The 23,684-nt window shown below is 42.2% G+C and overlaps 2 protein-coding genes across 7 annotated transcripts; one reads left to right on the top strand and one right to left on the bottom strand.

Moving 5' to 3' along the window:
* Positions 1-303: 303 nt before the first annotated feature.
* On the bottom strand, positions 304-18,328 carry TATDN1 (TatD DNase domain containing 1). Of its 6 annotated transcripts, XM_082046483.1 has the most exons (12): positions 18,240-18,328; positions 16,113-16,178; positions 15,468-15,517; positions 12,684-12,747; positions 11,327-11,470; positions 11,188-11,230; positions 6,771-6,856; positions 6,606-6,646; positions 5,131-5,207; positions 4,354-4,424; positions 3,435-3,561; positions 304-565 (listed from the first exon to the last, which is right to left on the bottom strand). In XM_082046483.1, the coding sequence occupies exons 1-12, from the start codon at positions 18,259-18,261 to the stop codon at positions 463-465; spliced, it is 894 nt and encodes a 297-aa protein (XP_081902609.1). In that variant the 5' UTR covers positions 18,262-18,328; the 3' UTR covers positions 304-462. The 6 variants fall into 6 exon arrangements, with proteins under 6 accessions (XP_081902609.1, XP_081902610.1, XP_081902611.1 ...); XM_082046484.1 differs by lacking the exon at positions 15,468-15,517 and having other exon boundaries at positions 18,240-18,298; XM_082046485.1 differs by lacking the exons at positions 11,188-11,230; positions 12,684-12,747; positions 15,468-15,517; positions 16,113-16,178; positions 18,240-18,328 and having other exon boundaries at positions 11,327-11,460.
* Positions 18,294-23,180, top strand: NDUFB9 (NADH:ubiquinone oxidoreductase subunit B9). Its single transcript, XM_082046491.1, has 4 exons — positions 18,294-18,449; positions 19,148-19,340; positions 21,835-21,948; positions 22,934-23,180. Exons 1-4 carry the CDS (start codon positions 18,364-18,366, stop codon positions 23,063-23,065), a joined length of 525 nt encoding a protein of 174 aa, XP_081902617.1. The 5' UTR covers positions 18,294-18,363; the 3' UTR covers positions 23,066-23,180.
* The last annotated feature ends 504 nt before the right edge of the window (positions 23,181-23,684 follow it).

The following is a 23,684-nucleotide window of genomic DNA, read 5'->3' as shown; positions in this document are numbered from 1 at the left end:
TGAGTTATGTTTAAAAAAAAAAATAGGTTGGTAGACTTAATGTTATTGCATTTGCGTATGCGGAACAAAAGATGAAACTGCTAAGCTTTCTGGTAAAGGAGTAAAACACACCATTGATCTGTTAAACGCTTCTGAATTACCAGTAGCAGCCTGAAGTGCTGTGCATGTGAGCTCAGCAGCCTGGCGTTCATCCTGTGCTGCCTACAGGTAGTGACAGGAGCTGCTCAGCTTGGGCTGTCCTTGACATCCATCCTGAATCTTGATGAAAGGGAAACAGGGCTGAGAAACTGCACAAATGCAGACCACCTTTTCAAAAGCAGCTTTAATTTTGTACCATATATATATATATAAAAGCACTACACATTGGCTTCCATTGGTAAGAAGTTGCAGATAAGACAGTTTTTAAGTTTTTGCAATATATTTAGTAAAGTTATGCTGAATAAATGTAAGAAAAAAACCACTTTATATATTTGGAAAGAAGACTTTAATAGTGTTGTTATATAGCGTATTGGCCAGCTCAAGGGGGTCATCTTCTCTTACCGCTGCCATTATTTCCAGTATTTGACTAAAAAAGAAACATTGATATTAGAAGACTCAATACTGAATATACTTCAGACTGCTCTGCATGTAGAAGTACAAGCCACTGAGATTAACCTGGAAGAAAAACCTATGCTGAGAGCAACAGGGCAAGGTGCTCACACGTGCACCATCACTTGTAGGTCACTAACTGCCGTTCCCTTTACACTGAACGCTGGTTGCTCACTGGTACAGATTGATCTTTGGTCTTTTGACTCATTTGGAGGTAATTAAACAGCTTTCTGTTTCAAAGAAAGTGTCATTTTGTGGTTGTCTTTATCAGTGGTTTTAATTTTTCAGAGTGAAATTTGTTAGTCTTTCAAGGCTAAAGCTGCACTATGAATAAACTGGTCTGTGGCAAAGCTTAAATTCCAGATACAGCCTTATCTGAGAGTAATGCTGCCAAAGTAACTGATTCCTACCTCCCTGTTCTCTAGATTAATGGTGATTAATGCATTCAGACATTTGCAGTAAATGTTAGATGAACAATTTTAAAAGGCTGATTGCCTTGACACAATCCAGGAAAAGGAGGCAAAAGAAATGGCATGAATAATATTAACACTAAGTAAGCAGAAAAGCAGGCTGCTATCCTTTCTCTATGCTTGTATTCTTGATTTTGTATCAGTCATTCTGAAAAAAATATTCTGTGCAGTTCTGAAGATACTTCATGCTTCCATTCACGGTGAAGACTAAGAACCTCAAGCTTGGTGGTGGGGTTTGGTGGTTTTGATTTTTGGATCTTGTCTCTAAACCTGTGCAATAGCTGAACTTCTTTTTGAGGCAGACAGAGTAGAAAAAGTTCCTCTTAATAATTACTGGAATGCAAATATTTTCTTAGATGCAGAATTAGCCCATTTTATGACCACTCCTGTGCTTTGCAACCAAACAGCTTCTTGATTTAAGGGGATGTTCAAGGTGGATGGGGTGAGATCAGGTCTACACATGTAGCAGATGATACTGAAGAATTTCACCCTTGAAGAGTCGGTAGCACTTACAGATCTATCCCCACTTGGATGCAGTAGGATGCTACATGTTACTCTATCACTCTCTATATTAAATCATTGAAGGAGAAAAAAGAAGCCTCTTGCAGCTAAAATTTAAAAAAAATGGCTTCCAAGGGTAGTAGTACAGTTATAAAAACATCACCATCGACACTGAAAGGTGTCCAGCACTGCCAAAAAAAGAGGAGTGGAAAATTCTTCCTGCCAACTGAGCTATATTAAACAGTATGTATACCAAACATTCCCAAACATTAAATATACTTTGTGGCTTGAGGTAACTTTCCCCTCACACTAGATCTTGCTAGTAGAGAGTCACAAAATTCCAGTTCTCAGTTACCAGCTACTTTTCTCCTAAGGTCTAAGAAGTTCTCAGGTTACTAATCTACAGGTAGTACAGGTTATAATTAATGTTGAAGGGACAGTAACTTTGAAAGAAGGTTGAACTAAACAAGATTTTGTTTCGTAAAAGCAAAAGCCAAAGTATAGCGTTTGTGTGCTGCTCTAGGAGAGACTCCGTGCGTTTGCAGTTCTGGGGTTTCTGAAACCCTTCTGTAAGCTACAGCTACGGCAGCAAAGACACAGGGGTTGTTCACACACAGCCTTGCCAAAACAGCAACAGCAGGGCTCTGCCACTTGTGATCAGAGAGCTGTTCTCACTCCATCTCTTCCCTTCCTCCAAAATCACAGACTGGCCCCAGAAAGTCTTAAAATACTTAAAGAGCCGTTCTGTGCTAATGTGAGCTCTTCATACATGAGTTTCAAAGAGTATTACAAATCAACAGAACTGCATAAAATACATCTGAACACTGGGAGGTGTCACCATGTGAGCTTAAACCATGCTTTTAGCATGATCAGTGGTCTTTCCTTGCTAAGAGCTTCAAGTTTACCCCCAAAGCAGCAGAACTCCCCTCAGTTCTCAAATAAACTCTTGTTTAGACACCTTGCCAAATACCTTGATTCCTTAGTAGTATCCTGAGCAGTATTTCAAAAGCTAGTTCCAAACAGGTAATTCACACGGCTTTTCATAGAAATACATCCAGCTTTCACACACACACAAAACCAGTACTACATCACAAGAAGAAACCTTCCTGAATTCCTTTTTCTTTTCAGGGAGTTGATAACCAAGAATTTTGGCCTGGCTTTATTAACAGTTGTGAAAATGCAGGCATTTCATCTACCAGAGATGTTTAATGGAGATAAAACATTTTCACTAAAACAACAATACATTTCCCTGCTTTTCACACCTCTGCAAAGAAGCATGTGAAAAGGCGGCAGAAAACTGTTTCTGTACTTTCTTTCTAACTCTGGCCATAAGCCCCTGGAGTTTTATGTTGATGGCTGTTATTCATACCTAAACATCATTGTATCACAGTGTTCTCTGAAACTTTGAAACTCTGAAATTACCTGTTTCAAACAGCGTAGCAGAATGACAAAAGGACCCAAACGCAATTCACATGACAGCAGTTCACACCGGAACGCGTGTGACACAAGCACAGGCCCTGCTCGGTGTCTCAGGGCTGCCCCATCCCTGGAGGCCAGAACAGCTCCCGTGTTCCATCAGTTCTAAAAGTAACTGGAACTGACTGAAATTTATTCAGATCAGGTTACTTTACAGGGTTTAATCCTTTAAAAACTACTGGTTTCACTTTCAGGGAGCTTTTTACACCCAGAGTTGCTGAAATGGGAAAATTAAGACCCTTAATTTTTTTCTACAGCCTATGAAGCAATACCTTACCCAAGTTTCAATAAATTTAGAATTCCTTTCTATTTACTACATTTCCAGTGAACTGATTTTTTCATTTTGTTTCCCCTGTGCAGTTTGAAGCATTTTAAATAACAGTACAGCAGTACACTTACATTATATGGCAGGGCTCATTTCTGTCCTTCAAGCAGTGCCCTATTTCCCATTTCTTTTTTGTAGGAAATGTAGTTTTAATATATTTTGATCCAGCGTGAGTATTTTTCACTCCACACCAAGGTGCATCTGGTTTAATTTGAAAAAGAGAAGAGTAATGTAACATCTCCACAATCTTTGGATTTTTATACTGTTACCTTCAGGTTTTTACATTTAAAAAAAATCCACAGTAATAGTACATAACACTTATTTTCTCTGACATGATAAAGATAGCTAGATACACTGTATTCCACAGAAGCTTCCTGTATACTTTAAGAGGTCTGTACTTCACGTGCAAATTCATTTAAGGATCTAGGCAGTTTGTGGTTTTCCTTTCTCTGATTCAGACATTAAAATAAATACGGTATTTACAACTGACAGTAAATGATAATTGAAATGAACATGCAAAAAAAAACCCCATCCATGGTCAGTCAACTAAAATCACTGCTCCTTAAGTCAAGAGGGGAATTCAAACATTCTTCCGCCTTATACTATTTAAAGAGCAGTTGTTTCCAAATGCCGGCAGTGCTCCCAGCAGCAAGACCATGGCCACTGCCCTGTGTTTGGGACATCTCCAACAAGCTGGATTTTAAAAAGATGCTCAAACAGGATTCTGATACCCGGGTACATGTAAAAATCTGTGCTTGTCAATTTGCCTTTTTGATCTTCCCCTGCAATGTCAGGAACTGACACGGCAGCTCACTCCTTCCAGCAGAAGGCTGCAGTGGAATATTTCTGAAGCCCAGAAACTGCTTTCCGAAGTGGAGAAACAGCCAGTCCTTTTCCAACTCTGAACTCCTTAGGTCTTGATTCTGCCATACAAGTGTATATCCTTGCTTAATGGTGTTGAATTCACAAACTAACCAAGATATAAAATCTTACCAGTCTCTATCATTAGTCGTTCACTAGGAATTGATTTCAGCGTTTCCAAGTTGGCTTCTGTTTTCAATGAACTAGAAAATCAAAGTTCGGTTGATTAAAAAAAAAAAAAAATAGCGTATAAAAGTTTGCCTCTTAAAATGTTTTGCAGCAAAGGCATCTTCCTAAATAATTTCGTTAGTGAGTAAAATTTGTTTCATTTTTAAAAGTGCTGCTTGTAAATTCAAAGTTTGCAGAAAACGGCAACTGCGGGGAGTTCCTCGGTGAAGCCGTCTCAGCGCAGGACGCGGCAGAACCCCTGCCCGCCCTGCCCGTGGCTGCCTGGCCTCCGCAACCCATGCAGCTGGTACAGCGCTGGCTGGCTCTGGGCCAGGGGGCTGCTGAGGAGCCAGACTGCGGAACCAGCACATGAGGCTGCTCAGGTTACGTTTGCATTATTCCTGAATTTGACACGGCAGCTTAAAACGACATTTTTTTTTTTAAACACTTTTCAGAAAGACTGCCTCGAAATTCAGAAGGCCTCCTTCCATATTCAACAACCTTATTTATTTACAAACAAGGATCAACCTGAGAGTAGCGGAATGGACCTAAAGACTAGATTAACTCACTGAGCTATAAGTCGAGAACTTCTTATGGCTAACAGACTAATGAGTGCAACTCTAAATCTGTCAGATGATTAAGCGTCTAGTGAGCTTTGAAAACTTGACCTCATTGTTTAAAAGAAAGCAATGAGTTCACTACAGCTGACGTTTTAAAATAGTTTTATTTCTTGGCACTTACCAGCCATTTATTCCAATATAAAGATCCAAATCTATTATAGCCGCTGCGTCTTCCTTTGTGCCATCAAAAGAATGTACCTAGAACATATATGAATATAGATGCACACATAATACATTCAAATATATGTACTTCATTTAACACTCAAATAATTTAAAAGTACTTATTAATTTTTATTTGTGACATAAATACCTTTGATAGTACACATGACACATCAATACAAACATAAAGATGGGACATGGCTCAGTTGATTCTCAATTTGGGCTCAGTTCAGGCTGATGTCACTTGAGTACTGCAGTAGAAGAGGTTACTGCATTTTATTAGTGATAAATCTGGGTAGAAGCCTACCCAATGATACTGCTTTTGGCTCAGGAACTTCCCATAGCCAACAGCTGGGAGACCATACACAAAAATAATCCTGCGCACACCAAATTTTTATATTCTTTCCTCAGTATTACCTACAGGGCACTGTCAGAGAAATAGTAAGAGCAGTGTCACATTCTCCGAGGATTTTAGTCCATGGGAACTGGAAAGACGGCCTCTCTGGTCATCTCAGGGACTAAAGAGGCTCGTGGCAGGTCCCAAGGTAAAACCAGTGCAATGCAGCTGGGAACTGCAGCTTCTTGGCCCGAGTGGAGTAAGGACACTGTCTGGTTCCCCAAGCCGAGGGGGACATCAGCAGGAGAGGGCACCTGCTCATCGTTTCTCCACTGGAGATGGGTTTTGCAGAAAAGAGTGAAAAGAGAAGGGAAGGAAGGAGAGACTGTACAGGATTATGTAAGAGCACAACATGCAAAGTACTGAGCTAGGGGAAAGTTCTTGCGGTAACAAAGGGGAAACGTGTGGACTGAGATTATTGTAGGTGTGGTCTGATGTCAGTAGGACAGAATAATCCCAACATTTATTACTTTTGGAAAATCCTGCCATAAGGGAAGTGTGAAAGAGCGTTGCTGGACTTTCTTAAGCATTTCATCCCAAGTTTCTCCCGTTATGTTTTTGAATTAAAGTACATGATCTGAATATCTAAAGACAGGAAGCAATCAAAAATTACATCTGGATCTAATCTGACAACGATGTCTAACGTCAGAAGCAAATGTTTGAGGTTATGGCTTCCACTGGGAACACGCATCTTAATTTTCTGTGGTCGGAATGCACTGCAGTTACAGACACTGAAGAATTGGGAAAAGGCCAGTGTCAATTATCAGGTGCTTAATCTGTCCTTCTGACAGGCCAAGAAAAACTGCTCATGTCAGCTGCAGAGCTTTTTCTCAGCCTATCATCTTACCTTGAAAAAAAAAAACGGCTGAATAAGCAACAAAAATAAAAATACTAGAACAGACTAGAAAACATTAATTAATAACTTAAATCATTTAACAGGAAGCCTACCTAGATTCCATGACAAACAAGAAGTTGCATATTAAGCAACTATTCACACTTATGCATGTAAAAATGAATGCTACACTGAAGTCCATACTTACCACCCCTCCAACAAATCTATCTCGGTTTCTCCTCATTATATCTGTGAAACAAAATAAATGAAAATGTAAGACATCTTTATTACAGACTAAGGTGAAAGATTCAGGTTTCCAGAATTTTCACATTCAGAATCTGCTCTGACTATGAAATTCTCAAAGAAAACCCACCTAAAAATTCAGCATGTGAGTTTCTACAGTGGAGAAACATGGGCAGTTGCAGCTGTTCTGACAGGTCAAATTGTTTTTCAAAACACCTGTAAAATAAGAATCCCCTTTAAACAGAAACAGTGTAAGAGCAAATAAAGACAGCAAAAGAGTTTTTTGTCCAACATTTGTGTGCTTTTGTCCTCCAGAACTAAAGACAGAATGAATGTATTTGCTGTGCAAAAGCTCTTATTTGCGCAAGGATTTAAAAGGAACACTTTCCCACAGTACATTCCCATAGTAGTGATCGATGGCGGAAGACAGGTAAGAAGCAGCCAAAACCATAAATGCTGAAGAGTGCACACGTATATAAACTCTCTCGTGTAGTGCAAGTGTTGGAGTGTGGTTTTATTTATTTGTTTTTTAATGAAAGAGGAGCTGACTGTGTGCCTTCCACAAAGTTTTGAAACATCAGGAATGGCAGAGTGTGGATCACCTGGAGATCAGTTTGAAGCAGCACTAGTGAATGATGTGAGCGAGGGAGCACTATGCAGATTTCTGTAGCCTCAAATGGGCAAAACTGCATCAGAGTTGGCTGGCCACTCCAGAGTTTTTGTTTGTCCTTCCACAAAGGTCAGTTTTTCCTCTCCTGGGGTGGAACAAATACCAATATTTAGGCATCTTACTTCTGCCCTGTTCTGCCTATTGTCTTTGCTCTTTCAAAGTCTTCCACTGTTTTCCCTCCTCCCCTTTGTGTGCCTGCTTGCTTTCCTTTTCACTCATTTTTATCCCTTTCCTACCTTCTACTCCTAGTATTCCTTTTGAAGGAGTGGAAGAAGCAAGGCAGCCGTCCTACGAAGAGACATAAACGTGTGGGCAGAGGGAAGGTAACCAGGTAGCCAGTTTCCCCAGTGCAGTTTCCAAAGGAAACTAATTAGCACTGGACTAACCTGTCACTTGTCATTTGCAACTAGTTCTGACCCCAGAGCACTATCATTTCCCATTTCTGTCTGCCATGCTACACCCAGGCATGCAAACTACTGATACTCAGGAAACACGGTAGACACGGCAGGACAACAGTGTGTGGGTGACTCAGTGTCCATATGTAATTTGTAAGATGACATCACTCGGATAAGGCCTGTCCAAACAGGCTGGCACTGAACGCACATATTGGATTTATTTAGGTGTTGCTGTTAAACATAGCCAAGGGAATGGGGCATTCCCACCATCACGTGTCAAACGTTTCAAATGCAAACTCAAGTTTCCCCACAGTGCTGTGTATGATTCACGTATCCATCAGGAGAAAGTGGCAGCAAACCATTCATTCGATTTCCATTTTCCCAACATGTATATAAGAATAATAAGCAGAAAGAAAATGACGATGCAACTGGTCATTTCAGTTTCTGCAATTTTCAATATCTTCTGTATATTATAGGTTGATATTTCTCTGATAAAAGCTACCTTCTGTGTTTATCAGTGCAGATCATTGAGATAAAACATTTGGAACAGAAATTTGCTGTAATGTTAAAAACTCACATGAAAATTCAGGAGAATTAATTACACCTACTTTGAATCTTCTTTGTAATCTAGATTCTGTGCTTAGTTTTGCTTGTTTGACAGAATATAAATTTAATTGCAACTCACGATTGCTCTTGCGGTTAAATAGCTACAATTGCTATTCAAAAAAAAATAATAAAAGCATGAAGACACCAGATATATGGTGATCAAAATGGTACCAAAAGAAATCAGTTGGGTGAGTAGACTGTCATTCAATATATGCTGTTTCTATCTTGCTTCTCAATAAGGAAGCTTGAAAGTATTTCTGCGTGATTGTGTGCAGACTTTTATGTTTGACCATAAAGTTCAAATTTTCAGGTTTGAGATCAAGACACTAAGGGTGCTGAAGCAAACTGTCCTTGCTGAGACAGAAGATCTCAGGCAAACCATTCTGGATGCAGGTATGAACAACAGTGCATGTGATGTTTTTCCCCCCTCGAATTTGGTTAAGAAAACTCCTACTTCCCAGGTTGCTGAGCCTCACAAACTCCTCCCAGTAATAGAGCAGAAGTGAAACTTCTATATTCTTACCAGTCCATTTATAATGTGACCTTCACCATAAGACAAAGGCACTATCTTCATCTAACTACCATTTAAATCATCATTTTCTGATGGAAATGTTATGAGAATGGAGAAAAATTCCAACAAAGTTCTTAGGTCTTCTTGGACAAAGGAATTCCATCTATATTAGCTTTTCAATCCAAGAGAAAGGATAAAAATAACATTAATTTATTACAAGAGAAAATTATTCAGAAGAAAACGCTGTATAACTAACAGGAAAATAATAATTCATTAAACAAAATGGAGGTCATGCTCAGATAACCCACAGGGGAGCTGCCATACTTCCCTTCCATGGGGTAACTGCAGCTGCTTACTACCTGTCCTAGTGATGCCACAACACCTGATCAGCCAAAAACCAGTGAACTGCCTCAATGCATTTCACTTTGCCTTCCTTTTTTTTAGTTCATTTATCAAGCATTATTTTCAAGAACTCACCATTCTGTCTGCTGAAGGTCATGAAAGCCAGACTGTCTCCAACCCCATAGCATTCAATTAGCAGAAATAAAACTAACCAAACCTTGACTATATTTCACAAACAGGTGAAGGATGTGAAGCAGGGAAAGCTGTCCATTTAGAAAACATAGAATTTACAAACACAGTGTTTGCAGGCATCTGGCCTTGAGGATTTCAATATTTCTTTAGGAAAGACATGGACCTGTTAGAGCAGGTCCAGAGGAGGCCACAGAAATGATCAGAGCGCTGGAACAGCTCTGCTGTGAGGACAGGCTGAGAGAGTTGGGGCTGTTCAGCCTGGAGAAGAGAAGGCTCCAGGGAGACCTTATTGCAGCCTTTCAGGACTTAAAAGGGGCCAATAAGAAAGATGGGACAGATTTTTTAGCAGGGCCTGTAGCAATAGGACAAGGGGTAATGGTTTTAAACTAAAAGAGGGGAGATTCAGACTAGATATAAGCAAGAAATTTTTTACAATGAGGGTGGTAAAACACTGGCCCAGGTTGCCCAGAGAGGTGGTAGATGCCCCATCCCTGGAGACATTCAAGGCCAGACTGGACGGGGCTCTGAGCAACCTGATCTGGTTGAAGATGTCCCTGGTCATTGCAGGGGGTTGGACCACGATTCTTCACTTCCTCATATTTCTTGCTTTCTTTTATTTCTCGCTCATCAATTACCTCCTTCCAAATGCAATTTCCAGCAATGGCTCTGAACAGATCTCTTAGAAACTAGATTTATGTACTTCATATGATTTACTGAAATAGCTCACATAAAGACTTTGTCATTATCAACCTTAATTAAAAAGGACTCACCTACCACTTTAAAAGTGATTTCTGTCACCTCTTTCCTGACAACTCAATTTCAGTTCACTTGATTAGAAGTTTTTACTACAGGTCTTCAGCTGCAGTCCATCAGACATTTTTTTTCTCCCCAAAACATCAAGACAGTAAGGGTCTTAAAATATGATACTCCATCAGTGTTTTAGTTTGCCACAGGAAAGAAACAGGTTATGCTCCAAGGTGTGCTTTGCTTAACTCTGTATACACTGAATTCTACCAAGAAAAAAAGCACTGTCCACTTTGCAGAATATTTTACTGTATGACAGTAGCATTGTGAAGAAAGCTCTACCTACTGCTAACATGTAGCAATTACCAAAAGCACAACTGACCACTGCCCCCCAGTGACCAATTAACTCAGAACAGCAATATGCAAGTGCAATTCATTAATCACTCATTTGAATTTATCACTTACATGTCTCAGTTAGTTCCCTCTGTAGACAGAAGATCTCATTACAAGAATGCCAGCTGATTTTAGGGGCTGTACTCATTTCTCTCCATTCAGTATCTATGCTGCATTGTGTTACTTCAAAACACAGATCTCTCCAGCTCCTGAGATTACCTTTATCGTCAGCTCTCAATTATCATTCCTGTTAACACCTCCCTTACTAAAAGCTCATTGTTCTTCCACTATTGACCTACCCTTTTTGACAGTTCTGTTCCCTTCCTCATGCCTTTCACTCAGCCTAATTCTTCCTTCACACATCACAGATATGTTATTCTCCCCATCAGGCTCTAAGAGTTCATGAGTATTAGCGAGAATGAGCATCTGTCACACCCAGAAACCCACAAATTGTGATCACCTTTACAGAAAAAGATATGCTAGGTCTAACCAGGCAGGTAGCAAAATGCAGCATATAGCACTACTGGAATGTAGCCATCTTTCTTTAAAGTCTCATTTCTGCCAAAAAAACCCAGATCCAACCCTGCAAATCGCAGGTCTAAACCTGACCAAATGTTACCTGGTAGAACACAAGATAAAAAAACACTCCTGCAAAATGCTACAAGTCTATTTATAGTTATCAAATGTTTCTTACTTGAGTTGGGTGTCCTTTGGGCAAAATTCTAATCTATCAAAATCTACAAATAGAAAAAACAAAAAACCCACTTAGCATTTTAGGATTTTTTAATACATGTCCAGAAAGCAAAATGTTGAAGCACTACAAGAACACTTACCTAAGCCACATTCTCCAACCGCCATTACCTTTGTCTTATTTTTTTCAATCAGATTTTTTAATTCTGATAAATACTGTTCAGGGCTACTCTGCTCAAATTCTCCACAGCGGGTAGGATGGCAGCCAACTGTACTGTAAAACATGTCTAAAGCAAGATAGGATTAGAAAATATTAAAAAAAATAAAAGAAAATTTATGTAAGGTATAGACAGTATTTGTATCTGGACCTTTTTTACTGCTCATAATTTTAAAAGAGAATTTGCTTTGAACATCTTTATCTTGGTGATGATTTTACTATACTGGTATTTTCTGCTTCAAAAATGTTGGACAGTGGCTCTACTGGGAGTGTGTATGTGTTTTTTAGTACACATTATTTAGTATACTCCAAAACTGCAACTCAAAAGTGAATTATTCTGGTGGAGCGGCCCTCAACAAATCATAAAATTGTCGAGGCTGGAAGAGACCTCTTGAGATCATCTAGAAATACATTTTGTTCAAAATGCACCAGCTTATCCTCAACTGCAAGATTAACAGACAGTACATGACTTCCCTCGTGTGCCTCTACATTAGCTGTTACAGGATTTGGCAAGCAACCCTAGCCTGACTTACCCAACTATCTAATCAAGATTATTTCAGTGCCAAAATTAACATTTTTGCTAAGTGCCTTTATGGAGAATGTAAAATCACAGGGGGAGGGAAAGACTGATATTAGGTCAAGTTGCTCAGGGCCTTATATAAAGCTAGTCCTGCTTTGGTGGAGGTGGATGGGGTTGGACCACATTACCTCCTCAGGTTCACTCCAACCCAAATTATTTTATGGTTCTGGTCTGTAAATAGTACTATAGCACACATTTCAGCTCAAATACACATTTAAGTAATTAGTGGAATGATATTTGCCTTTTCACAGAAGGAAAGGGAAAGCTAGAAGAACCATGAAGAGAAAGATACCTCCCTTGTTCAAGTTGGTCATGATATATTGTTAAGTAAAAAATAAACAAAAACCCACCTGGTCAAACCAGCACACCACCAAAAATATATTCCATACCATACAAGCATTTCATCTTATTTCTAGAGAAGAGTATTTTAACTAAATTTTTTATTACAGAAATTTCCTGTAATTTCTATTTTTATCAAGAAATGGAAATTACAGAAAAGACTGATTCCTTCTAACACCCAGGGATCTAAAAATCAACATAGAAAACTCATACACAATGCATTCATCCCATTCTGAAACATAATATCTCATTTTCATCTGAGATTCTGTAAACATCTCCAAGGGCAGGTCCTTTTGAAATCTTAATTCTGAGGGTGGAGAAGGTTACATTTCTGACTGGCAATATAAATTTAAAGTGAAAATACCATTTGTCTGTGCCAGCTGCAATGCATCTTTACTATCTTGAAGACTCCCACCTGTAATCAAAAACTTGGAAGAAGAAAAGTACTGTCAGCAAGTATGTTCTACTTTGAAGATCAAACAGAATGTTTAAGAAAACACTCAGATGCGAGTAAAAATCTAGACACAGAACATCAGGAGACAATTACTAATGTATATATAACAAAATTTCATAAATCAGTAACAAACCTCGATGGTCCTCAGGAGCTGGGAAATACACTAGGTATCAAAACCTGATTTTTTTTCCCTTTCTCAATTATCTTCTATGCTAAGTATTCAAACCATTAAATGAGTAAAATACTTCAATTTGCAGAAATATCAACTTCATCAGACAATGACTCAATAAACTTTATTTGCATTCAATAAATGATCTTCAGAAATATTCTCCCTGTCTTACAGATGGAGAAACTAAAAACTCCCAAATAAGACACAAGTAGATAAACCACCAAAGGAGTCTCTTTCAGCATCAGGATTACAAATTTAAGAATTTCTGACTCTAGTATTTTATTTTTACCTTAAGATCAAAGGTTATCACACCAGAATGTGTGTTTTTTTGAACAACCACTTGCAATATCTTGCACCCTAGATTCTAATAAATCATGACCCCGTTGCTTTTTATCCCTACGTATGCTATACAGCAGACTCAGCATCAGGTCAGACATTTCTGCAGTACACTCCATTATAGATGGACACATCCCTACAGTATCATCACAGTATCACAGTATGTTTGGGATTGGAAGGGACCTCAAAAGATCATCTAGTCCAATCCCCCTGCTGGAGCAGGAACACCTAGGTGAGGTCTCACAGGAACATGTCCAGGCGGGTTTTGAATGTCTCCAGAGAAGGAGACTCCACAACTTCCCTGGGCAGCCTGTTCCAGTGCTCTGTCACCCTCACTGAGAAGAAGTTTCTTCTCAAATTTAAGTGGAACCTCTTGTGTTCCAGCTTGATCCCATTACCCCTTGTCCTATCATTGTTTGCCACCGAGAAGAGCCTGGCTCCATCCCCATGGCACTCACCCTTTATATATTTATAAACATTAATAAGGTCCCCCCTTAGTCTCCTCTTCTCCAAACTAAAGAGACCCAGCTCCCTCAGCCTTTCTTCATAAGGGAGGTGCTCCACTCCCTTAATCATCTTCGTTGCCCTACGCTGGACCCTCTCCAGCAGTTCCCTGTCCTTCTTGAACTGAGGGGCCCAGAACTGGACACAATATTCCAGATGTGGTCTCACCAGGGTGGAGTAGAGGGGAAGGAGGACCTCTCTCGATCTACTAACCACCCCCCTTGTAATACACCCCAGGATGCCATTGGCCTTCCTGGCCACAAGGGCACAGTGCTGGCTCATGGTCATCCTGTTGTCCACCAGGACCCCCAGGTCCCTTTCCCCTATGCTGCTCTCTAATATGTAATCTCCCAACCTATACTGGAACCTGGGGTTGTTCCTGCCCAGATGCAGGACTCTACACTTGCCCTTGTTAAATTTCATTAGGTTATTCCCCGCCCAACTCTCCAGCCTGTCCAGGTCCCGCTGGATGGCAGCACAGAAGAATAAGTTGAGATGAAATCAGCTCGGCATACATACAGCACAGGGTAAAACTCCACCAAAAATACCATAAATCAGCAGCTGTATAGAAACTAGAAAACTAGAACTATGTTCAAATAAACAGATTAAGTTTCTATGCAAGTAGAAACAACCTGGGATGGAACAGGCTTCTGACAGCACACAGGCCAGTAGCAGGTCTGAGAACACAGCTAAGGGCTGGGAACTCCTGAATTCCATTTCTGAATCTACTCTGCATCTTGAACAAGTTCTGCAGCTAATCTACTTTTGATGCTAAAATAGGAAAATGGCTGCTTAGTTTCAGAGGGTGTTATAAAGATTAAATAGTACTTACACAACATATATAAACACAGTAAAAGTATCATGATTCTGTATTTGCTGCAGTGTAGTAACTTCACCATTACTAGAATCTTCTTTTTTTGCCTCCCAGTTCGCTTCCCACTTTCTTCACACAAAAACCTTTCAGCAAACTTCCAAGGTGGCTGTTCCTCCTCTAGAGGTTTATTTCTTATCCACCAGACTTAGTAGTGCAGTAGAAGAGTTTGTTACAGTATGCATTGTATTCTATTTTAATTCACATTTCTTGTCTTGTCAATTTATTGAGAGGTATAGGCAGACAGGACTACTGCAACTAAAGGAGTTTGGTGCACTGCTGACAATACCAATAACCCAGTATTTACCAGCAGACTTCAGATGCCTCAACTGTAAGAATTTACGGCCATGCCCAGCTCTTCTACAGCTACCAATTTCTTTTACATATAGAAATATCTGATGGATCTCAATCAGAAGAGTTTTTGGGCTTTGATCTGTAGCAGCAACTGTTAAATAAGAATCAGACAGGATACAAGAAGAGAGTGGTTGCCTATAATACAACTAATATGGAAAATTATGTACTAGTTGATTGCAGTAGGTCAGAGGAGAACATCTTTCTGTTGAAACTGTATAAAAGAAATTCTACATACACATCACATATGATACCACTGAACTTAGATAACAACCACCAAATGATCCCTGCAAATGGATGACAAGACCCTGCATAGAATACTTTTGCTTTATGCTACTGAAGCAAGTTACTGCACTTTCCACTGCAAGTTCCAAAAACATTTGTTTTAATAGGGGAGCACTAAGAAACCATAGTATTATAAAGCTGTTTAAAAGACTAAAGAAATTTTACTATAAGAAATTACCTTTTTAACGCCAACTTTGACTGCTCTCTCTACCACATCCAAAAAGTCGTCTGCAAAAGTTCATTAAAATGTCACAAACTGAAGGTTTTACAGCATAACTTAACTACTTTTCAACTACAAATCACTTCCATGCAGTCAAAATGCCTATCACGAACAATCTTTTAAACCACACTTGATTAATCTTTAGAAGGCAGTAACAAAATCAATAACTGAAGTTCCAATTTAAATCCAAGAAGTCAACAGAAGTTTTTCCACATACTTTAGGAAACTCTGTCTTTACATCTATATCTAAAGGCCATGAGAGCAAAGAAAGCATCAGTTGTAACCAGTAACTACAATTCAGCAATGCAATATTTGACAGTTTATTGTTTATAATTCTCAAATCAGTTTTTCCATGCAATCCTAATATAAACAGATCAGCAACTGTCCATTTTGCTCTAGAAGCAAGAGTTACCTGTATGATGGCTTAACAGCAATTAAGAGAACGTATTTTGCTTAGAACACCAAACTTATTTTTGTTGCACTTTCTTCTTCAAGTCCCAGTTTTGAGGAGAAAAAAACTCTAACCTCATGTTCTGATATGTAAGAGGTTTCTATTTTAATGAGACGGATTCTGTCTTTCAGCAGATACAAAGAAACATTTACCTTGATGTTTTTGTGTTCCCCTGTAGATTCCTCTGAACATAGGATCTGTCAGGTTAATACCAATATCTATGAAAAAGACATAGACAAAAATTAGATATTATAGTTGCTATAAATTTCATTTGGAGCATTAGTCAATTAGGGAAGACAAAAGTGTATTGTAGTAGTCCCTGACTACCACATTCACAGGCCATATAAAGCTTAAGCATAAGTTTACTTGCATAAATTGAGAGCTTAGTCCTTACTAGAAGTGACTGAAAAACAGAATTTTGGCCGCCTGTGCAACTCCAGACTTTTGCTATGTGTGTATAAGACACACCCTCGTAAACACCAAAGCTAATGCATGTATACTGTTTATTAAGGGCAAGTGTAGAGTCTTGCATCTGGGCAGGAACAACCCCAGGTTCCAGTATAACCATAGAACGACCTGTTAGAGAGCAGCATAGGGGAAAGGGACCTGGGGGTCCTGATGGACAGCAGGATGACCATGAGCCAGCACTGTGCCCTTGTGGCCAGGAAGGCCAATGGCATCCTGGGGTGTATTAGAAGGGGGGTCGTTAGTAGGTTGAGAGAGGTTCTCCTTCCCCTCTACTCTGCCCTGGTGAGACCACATCTGGAATATTGTGTCCAGTTCTGGGCCCCTCAGTTCCAGAAGGACAGGGAACTGCTGGAGAGAGTCCAGGGCAAGGCAACAAAGACAATTAAGGGAGTGAAGCTTCTCCCTTATGAGGAAAGGCTGAGGGAGCTGGGACTCTTTAGCCTGGAGGAGAGGAGACTGAGAGGTGACCTCGTGAATGTTTATAAATATATAAAGGGTGAGTGTCACGAGGATGGAGCCAGGCTCTTCTCGGTGACAAACAATGATAGGATAAGGGCCAAGGGCCAATGGGTACAAACTGGAGCACAGAAGGCTCCACTTAAATATGAGAAGAAACTTCTTCACAGTGAGGGTGCCAAAGCACTGGAACAGGTTGCCCAGGAGGGTTGTGGAGTCTCCTCCTCTGGAGACATTCAAAACCCGCCTGGACACATTCCTGTGTAACCTCATCTGGGTGTTCCTGCTCCGGCAGGGGGATTGGACCAGATGATCTTTCATGGTCTCTTCTGATCCCTAACATTCTGTGATTCTGTTATTCTTTTCACACGAAAATATAAACTCGTCTCTGCCAACAAGCAGCAGGGAAGGAAAAACGCAGCATCCGACATAGCGCTTCCGCAGAGGGCCGGGAGCAGCAGCAGGGCCGGGAGGAGCAGCAGCAGCAGCAGCAGGGGCCGGCTGCCTCACACCACTGCCCGTCCCCCGCCCGGGCGGCAGCACGGACAACACCCGCGGTGCGGACACCGCCCGGAGCCGCCCCGGGTCTGCCCGCCCTTCTGAAGTTATTTAGAATCACAGAATCATTTCGGCTGGAGGAGACCCTCAGGATCACGGAGTCCAACCACAGCCTAACTCTGGCACTAAACCATGTCCCTAAGAACCTCGTCTAAGCGCCTTTTAAACCCCTCCAGGGATGGTGACTCCACCACCTCCCCGGGCAGCCTGTTCCAGTGCCTGACAACCCTTTCTGTGAATAATTTTTTTCCTAATATCCAATCTGAACCTCCCCTGACGCAACCTGAGGCCATTTCCTCTCATCCCATCACTTGCTACTTGGGAGAAGAGACCAACCCCCTCCATGCTACAACCTCCGGCCGAATTTCCGAAGAGTACGAACATCTTCCCCCAGGCCCGTTCCACGCAGTCACAGACAACCACGGCTACCGCGCAGAAGGGGACGAGAAGCGGCCAGAGCCCCAGAGCTCCGGGCACGGCCCCTCAGCGCCCTGCGTGCAGCCCAGAGGCGGCACAAACGTTCCCAAACTCCTCCTGTGAGCCCAAAGGCAGCGGCGCCCCGGCCCCGCGGGGCGGCAGGCGGGACGAGCCCGGGCCGAGGGGCAGGTCCTGTCACCGAGAGGCCCCGCCCGCCGCGCTCGGCCCCTCACGGCGCAGCCGGGCTCCCCGCGGGGCGGGCACACGTGGCGGCTGCCCCAGCCCAGCACGGGCGGGGTACGGGGAGCCCCGAGGCGAGGCGGCCCTGCCAGCCCCGGGACGGGGGCACGCACCGACCCGCTCCGCTCCCCTCCCCTCACCGATGAACTTGGCGCGGCTCATGGCTGCGGCGGGTCCTCCGCGTTCCCGTCAGCGCCCGCGCGGGGCGGGTCCTCCGCGCTCCCGTCAGCCCCCGCGCGAAGGTGAGGGGTAGGGCAGCGCGCAATGGCGGCCTACCTGACGCACCAGCAGAGAGTGCTGCGGCTGTACAAGAAAGCCCTGCGGCACCTGGAGTCCTGGTGCATCTACCGGTGAGAGGCGAAGTGGAGTGGGCCTGGGGAAGGGTTGGGGCTTGGGGGGGCCGGCCTTCCGAAGCGGGCTGGGCTGGGGCCTCGGCCTCTTCGCTTCTCCCAGTCGTGACTGGAGGAAAAAGCCTGAGGGGTCACTTGTCTGTGCCTGCCACAGCCGATATGGGAACAGAACTCCTCACAGCTCCTGGCCAAACTCTGTATTTGTGATGGTGGAACTGATGATGTTGCCAAGTTGGTTTTTCTATCTGATTTTTTTTTGTTCTCTAATGTGTGTCACTATGCTTAACCTCTGAGGCTGAGGGAGCTGGGGCTCTTTAGCTGGGAGATGAGGAGACTGAGGGGTGACCTCGTTAATGTTTATAAATATGTAAAGGGTGAGTGTCACAAGGGTGGAGCCAGGCTCTTCTCAGTGACAGCCAATGACAGGACAAGGGGCAGTGGGTACAAACTGGAACACAGGAGGTTCCACTTAAGTTTGAGAAGAAATATTTTCTCAGTGAAAGTGACAGAACTTGGAACAGGCTGCCCAGGGAGGTTGTGGAGTCTCCTACTCTGGAGACATTCAAAACCCATCTGGACACCTTCCTGTGTAACCTCATCTAGGTTTTCCTGCTCTGGCAGGGGGATTGGAGCAGATTATCTTTTGAGGTCCCTTCCAATCACTAACATTTTATGATTCTGTGATTCTCTGTCTGCAGAGACAAGTACCGCTACTTTGCTGTCCTCCTGAGAGACCGGTTTGATAAGAATAAGGATGTGAAGGATATGGTGAAAGCAACAGAGCTGCTGAGGGCCGGTGAGGAGGAGTTCTGGGCAAACCAGCACCCCCAGCCCTACATCTTCCCTGACTCCCCGGGGGGCACCTCCTATGAGAGATACGAGTGCTACAAGGTAAAGTGGCCTGTAAGATTGTATATTGCTGTGCTTACCTTACTCTTCTTTTAGTTGGTGTCAGGTGAGTGCTTTAAGTGGACTGAGCCAGCACTGTGCCCTTGTGGTCAGGAACACCAATGGCATCCTGGGGTGTATTAGAAGGGGGGTATTTAGTAGGTTGAGAGAGGTTCTCTTCCTTCTCTATTCTGCCCTCGTAAGACCACATCTGGATTATTGTGTCCAGTTCTGGGCCCCTCAGTTCAAGAAGGACAGGAAACTGCTGGAGAGAGTCCAGTGCAGAGTCACAAAGATGATGAAGGGAGTTTCCTCGTATGAGAAAAGGCTGAGGGAGCTGGGTCTCTTTAGCTTGGAGAAGAGGAGACTGAGGGGTGACCTCATGAATGTTTATAAATATGTAAAGGGTGAGTGTCACAAGGATGTAGCCAGGCTCTTCTCGGTCACAACCAGTGATAGGACAAGGGGTAGTGGGTACAAACTGGAACACAGGAGGCACTAAATATGAGAAGAAACTTCTTCATGGTGAGGGTAACGGAACACTGGAACAGGCTGCCCAGGGAGGTTGTGGAGTCTCCTTCTCTGGAGACATTCAAAACCCGCCTGGACACCTTCCTGTGTAACCTCATCTGGGTGTTCCTGCTCCGGCGAGGGGATTGGACTGGATGATCTTTCAAGGTCCCTTCCAATCCCTGACATTCTGTGATTCTATGATTGATAGGGCTGCAGCTTGGCTCAGCAGTATCCTTTGTCTAATAGCTTACTGTCACTGAACATCTCACCACTTGCGTGGGAGAAGCTGTCCTGCTTCTCTGATCCTGGAAAATGGAGTTTGTTGGTCTGTCTGAACACAGCCAGAGTCTTTTGGCTGCAGTAAACATCTGTTCTTTTGCCAAAGGGTAGCTGTTCTGTGATGGGTTAGGCAGGCACAGCGAAAGGGCTGGAGCTGAGCTGTGAGAAGTCATATTGTCAGAATTTAGGGCACTTCTAGAGGCTTCTTTTTTCTCTAGATTGTTCTGTTTAGGAGGAAAGAAACAGGTGTCATAGAAAAACACAGGTTTTTTACTTGCTTGACATTGGTTCATTTAATGCATTATGAGAAGTTAATTCTAACCTAGAGAGTGGATGCATCAATTTTCTCCTGACACAAGACTAGGTCTGATCAAATCTTTACATCTAAGAAGCCATGTGAGGAAGAATCTGATGTGGGTTTATCAGAGGCAGAGTAAAAAAACAAGTGAAAAGGGGATAGAGGGACTTAAGCCTATGCTAGGGTCATGGGCCTTAACAGTAGTAGAGACAATAGTGAGAGAAAATCCAGAGAGAAGAGAGTGCAGTGAGCAATAAGTGGTCAAGAGATTAGTATTCGTATAGAAATATAATCTGGTTTATGTTCTCTTTGCCCAATTTGAAAGGCTAAAATTGTCCTGTAACAAAATGGCTGTCCCAAGGATTTGGCTGCTACAAAATGTAGCTTTCAGATCTCAGGCTGTTTGGTGGTTTTAATTGGTATTTTAGGCGAGTGGATGATTTATTTTTTTTTTTTTTTAATTATTAGCAGCTCTGCTGTTTCTGTTCAGCCAAAGGTTTACTCAGTGATGGAAATCACAGCAGGAAGCTGAAAGTGTAAATGTCACTGGATGAATCGTGTCATTTGAGCAACTTCTGAATTTGCTTTTTCCAGAACTGGGTCTCTTGCGGGGTTTTGTCCTGTTTTTTGTTGGTTGTTTTTTTGTTTGTTTGTTTTATTTGGTTTGGGTTGGGCGGGGTGTTATGTGTGTGGTGGTGTTTGTGTTTTTTGTCGTCATTGGGTTTTGGTTGTTTGGGTTTGGTTTTGGTTTGTTTTGTTGTTTGGTTTGGGGGTGGGGGTGTGTTTTTTGTTTGTTTTGTGTTTGGTTTTTTGGGTTGTTTTTGTTTTCTAATAAAAGTTCCCATCACTGATATACTGCTGCAGAATTTTGAGTTTCACTTTGTTTTTCTTTTGTGACTGGGTATCTTAGAGGTCAGACCATTATCAAGATCTTAAAGGCCAATAAATTTTTAGTAGTTGTAGACAAGCAGCAATGAGCTGTGAGGTTCTCTCAAATAAAACAAGTCCATAGTTCGAGGAAAGGATTTCTCAAACCTGCTGATTTTGGGAGTAGGAAGGGAAAGAATGAAATCCTCTCTTCCATCAGATGGAATTTGCAGTAAATCGAGATGATCTGGTACTTGTCTTCAGGATGCTGTGATTTATGCTGTGATGTCTTCCTGTGATTTAGGATAACGTGTGGAACAAAGATTAAAAGCTCTGAGCTCTGTCATGTCGTTCTGTGAGACTAACAGTGGTCAGGTAGCTCTTAAGTGATGTTTTTATGTAGCGCTTTATTTCCTGGGCTATTTATCCATTTTAATACTGGTTTCAGTGATTGCATTCAGTTCTTTAGTGTGTGTGCATACTATATATAATTTCATATATAAAAATAATATAACTGAAACTGTTAATTCTTTAAAACAGATTCCTGAGTGGTGCTTGGATTTCTGGCACCCCTCTGAGAAAGCCATGTATCCTGATTACTTTGCCAAACGAGAGCAGTGGAAGAAGCTGCAGCAGGAGAGCTGGGAGAAAGAGGTCAGTGCTTGCTCAATGCAGAGTAACAACGCCCTGTTAGCACGCGAGTATTTTGTGCGATGTTTAGATGTGTTCTTGGAAAATATCTGAATGCATTTGCAGTCTTGTTTAGACTCTGCTTTACTAGAACTCTCCTCAGCATGAAACGCTGACTTAAGATGCCTACAGAGACATCTCAGAGCTACAGCCTCTTAAAGGCTGCAAAGGGAATTTGAAGTTAAAGCTTAACCTGCAACTGGTTAGTGCAGGGCTGTTGTAGCAGCTTTGCTAAAGGAAATTCAAAGGGGATGAGATTAATGACCAGAGAATTCCTCTTCTGCTGCTGTGAAGCTCTGAACACTTTCTGGTTGCACCTTTGGAACTGACTTCACACAGTGTTCATCATTTGGGAATCAAGAAGAGTTTCTAGCCAAGCTAAACTGAGATTCAGTTGGGAAAAGTTGATGGTCTTAGAATAATTCTTTAATTCAGTTGTAGAGAACTACTTGGATTGTATGTAGTGTGGAACTCTCTCAGAATTAATGTAGTGGCAGCCGGCACTTAGCGCTGTTGTAAGAACCCTGTGTTGGGACCCCCTGAGGGTCTGTTGGTGGCACGCAGAGCTGGAGGTGTCCTGCTGACTGCAACGGGGCTGCTTGGGGCTGCTCGTTATATAGCAGCTTTGAAAGCAGCAAGAGAACACCATTTGCTTAATGTAGCACTGGCAGACATTAATTACTTGGAAATAAAGACATTTTAAGTAGAAAATTCTCTTGTAAATCACTTTTTACTCCTAAAAATTCCTTCTTGATTAGGTAATATGAGCCTGCAATGATTATCGAGTTTAAATGAATACTGAGAAACAAGGAACGTGTCCGTCAGCCCCAGGGGTTCCTGCTGGTTCTTCCCCTCAGAAGCAGGGGCGTTTTGCTCACAGCCTGGGCACTGAAAACCACGCGATGGAAATGTGCATGTATGTGCTAAAGTGATTTTATGTCTTTTCTAGATTAAGCAGTTAGAAGAAGAAACTCCTGCTGATGGTCCAAGAACCGAAGCTTTGCCTCCAGCTCGTAAGGAGGGGCATCTGCCACCGCTGTGGTGGCAGTATGTGACAAGACCTCGTGAAATTCCCATGTAAAAGCGTTATTTCACGTGATAATTGAAACTATGTTCTGTAGGCAGGAGCCATGTCAGTGACTGCATGCTACTCGAAGTAATACAAAAGAAAGCCAAATAAAGTAAAATAGAAGGCATTTTTCTGACATCTTGTTCTTCTGGTATAGCATGCGCACGCCTCCAGTTTGTGCAATGTAGATGACTGTACACTAACTATACACCCAAAACATTTGAGAAGATTGACCAGCCTGTAAAAATGTCTAAACGTGGCACTGACACCAGAGCAAGGTGACTGTACATTGCAGCTTTCACACTGAGTTAGAAAACTCAACTGTTGAGACTGAACGTGAGCTCAGAGGGGTGGTTTTACTGGGGGCTGGGTCAAACAAGAAGCGACTACACTGAGAGTGATGCGGTGTGGTGAGATCCTGTGTCCCATTGTGGAGAAAGGGGAGAGGGAGTGGGGGCCTAGAGAGAGTGGATGAAAATTAATAAACAGTTTCCATGAGCCTGATAACTTGGGCTCAGGCACTAAATACAGGCATGGTGGTTTGTGTTTGTGCTACAGCTGGAGTTTAAAGATACTGACAGCAACAGCCATGGGATTTGGTTGCTCCTGGAGTGAGGGTATTTCTAACCCT

Source organism: Streptopelia decaocto, assembly GCF_964273445.1.
Source record: "Streptopelia decaocto genome assembly, chromosome: 2".
NCBI classification, from domain to species: Eukaryota; Metazoa; Chordata; class Aves; order Columbiformes; family Columbidae; genus Streptopelia; species Streptopelia decaocto.
The sequence above is the reverse complement of the archived record's forward strand: the minus strand, read 5'-3'. Positions and strand labels throughout refer to the sequence as shown.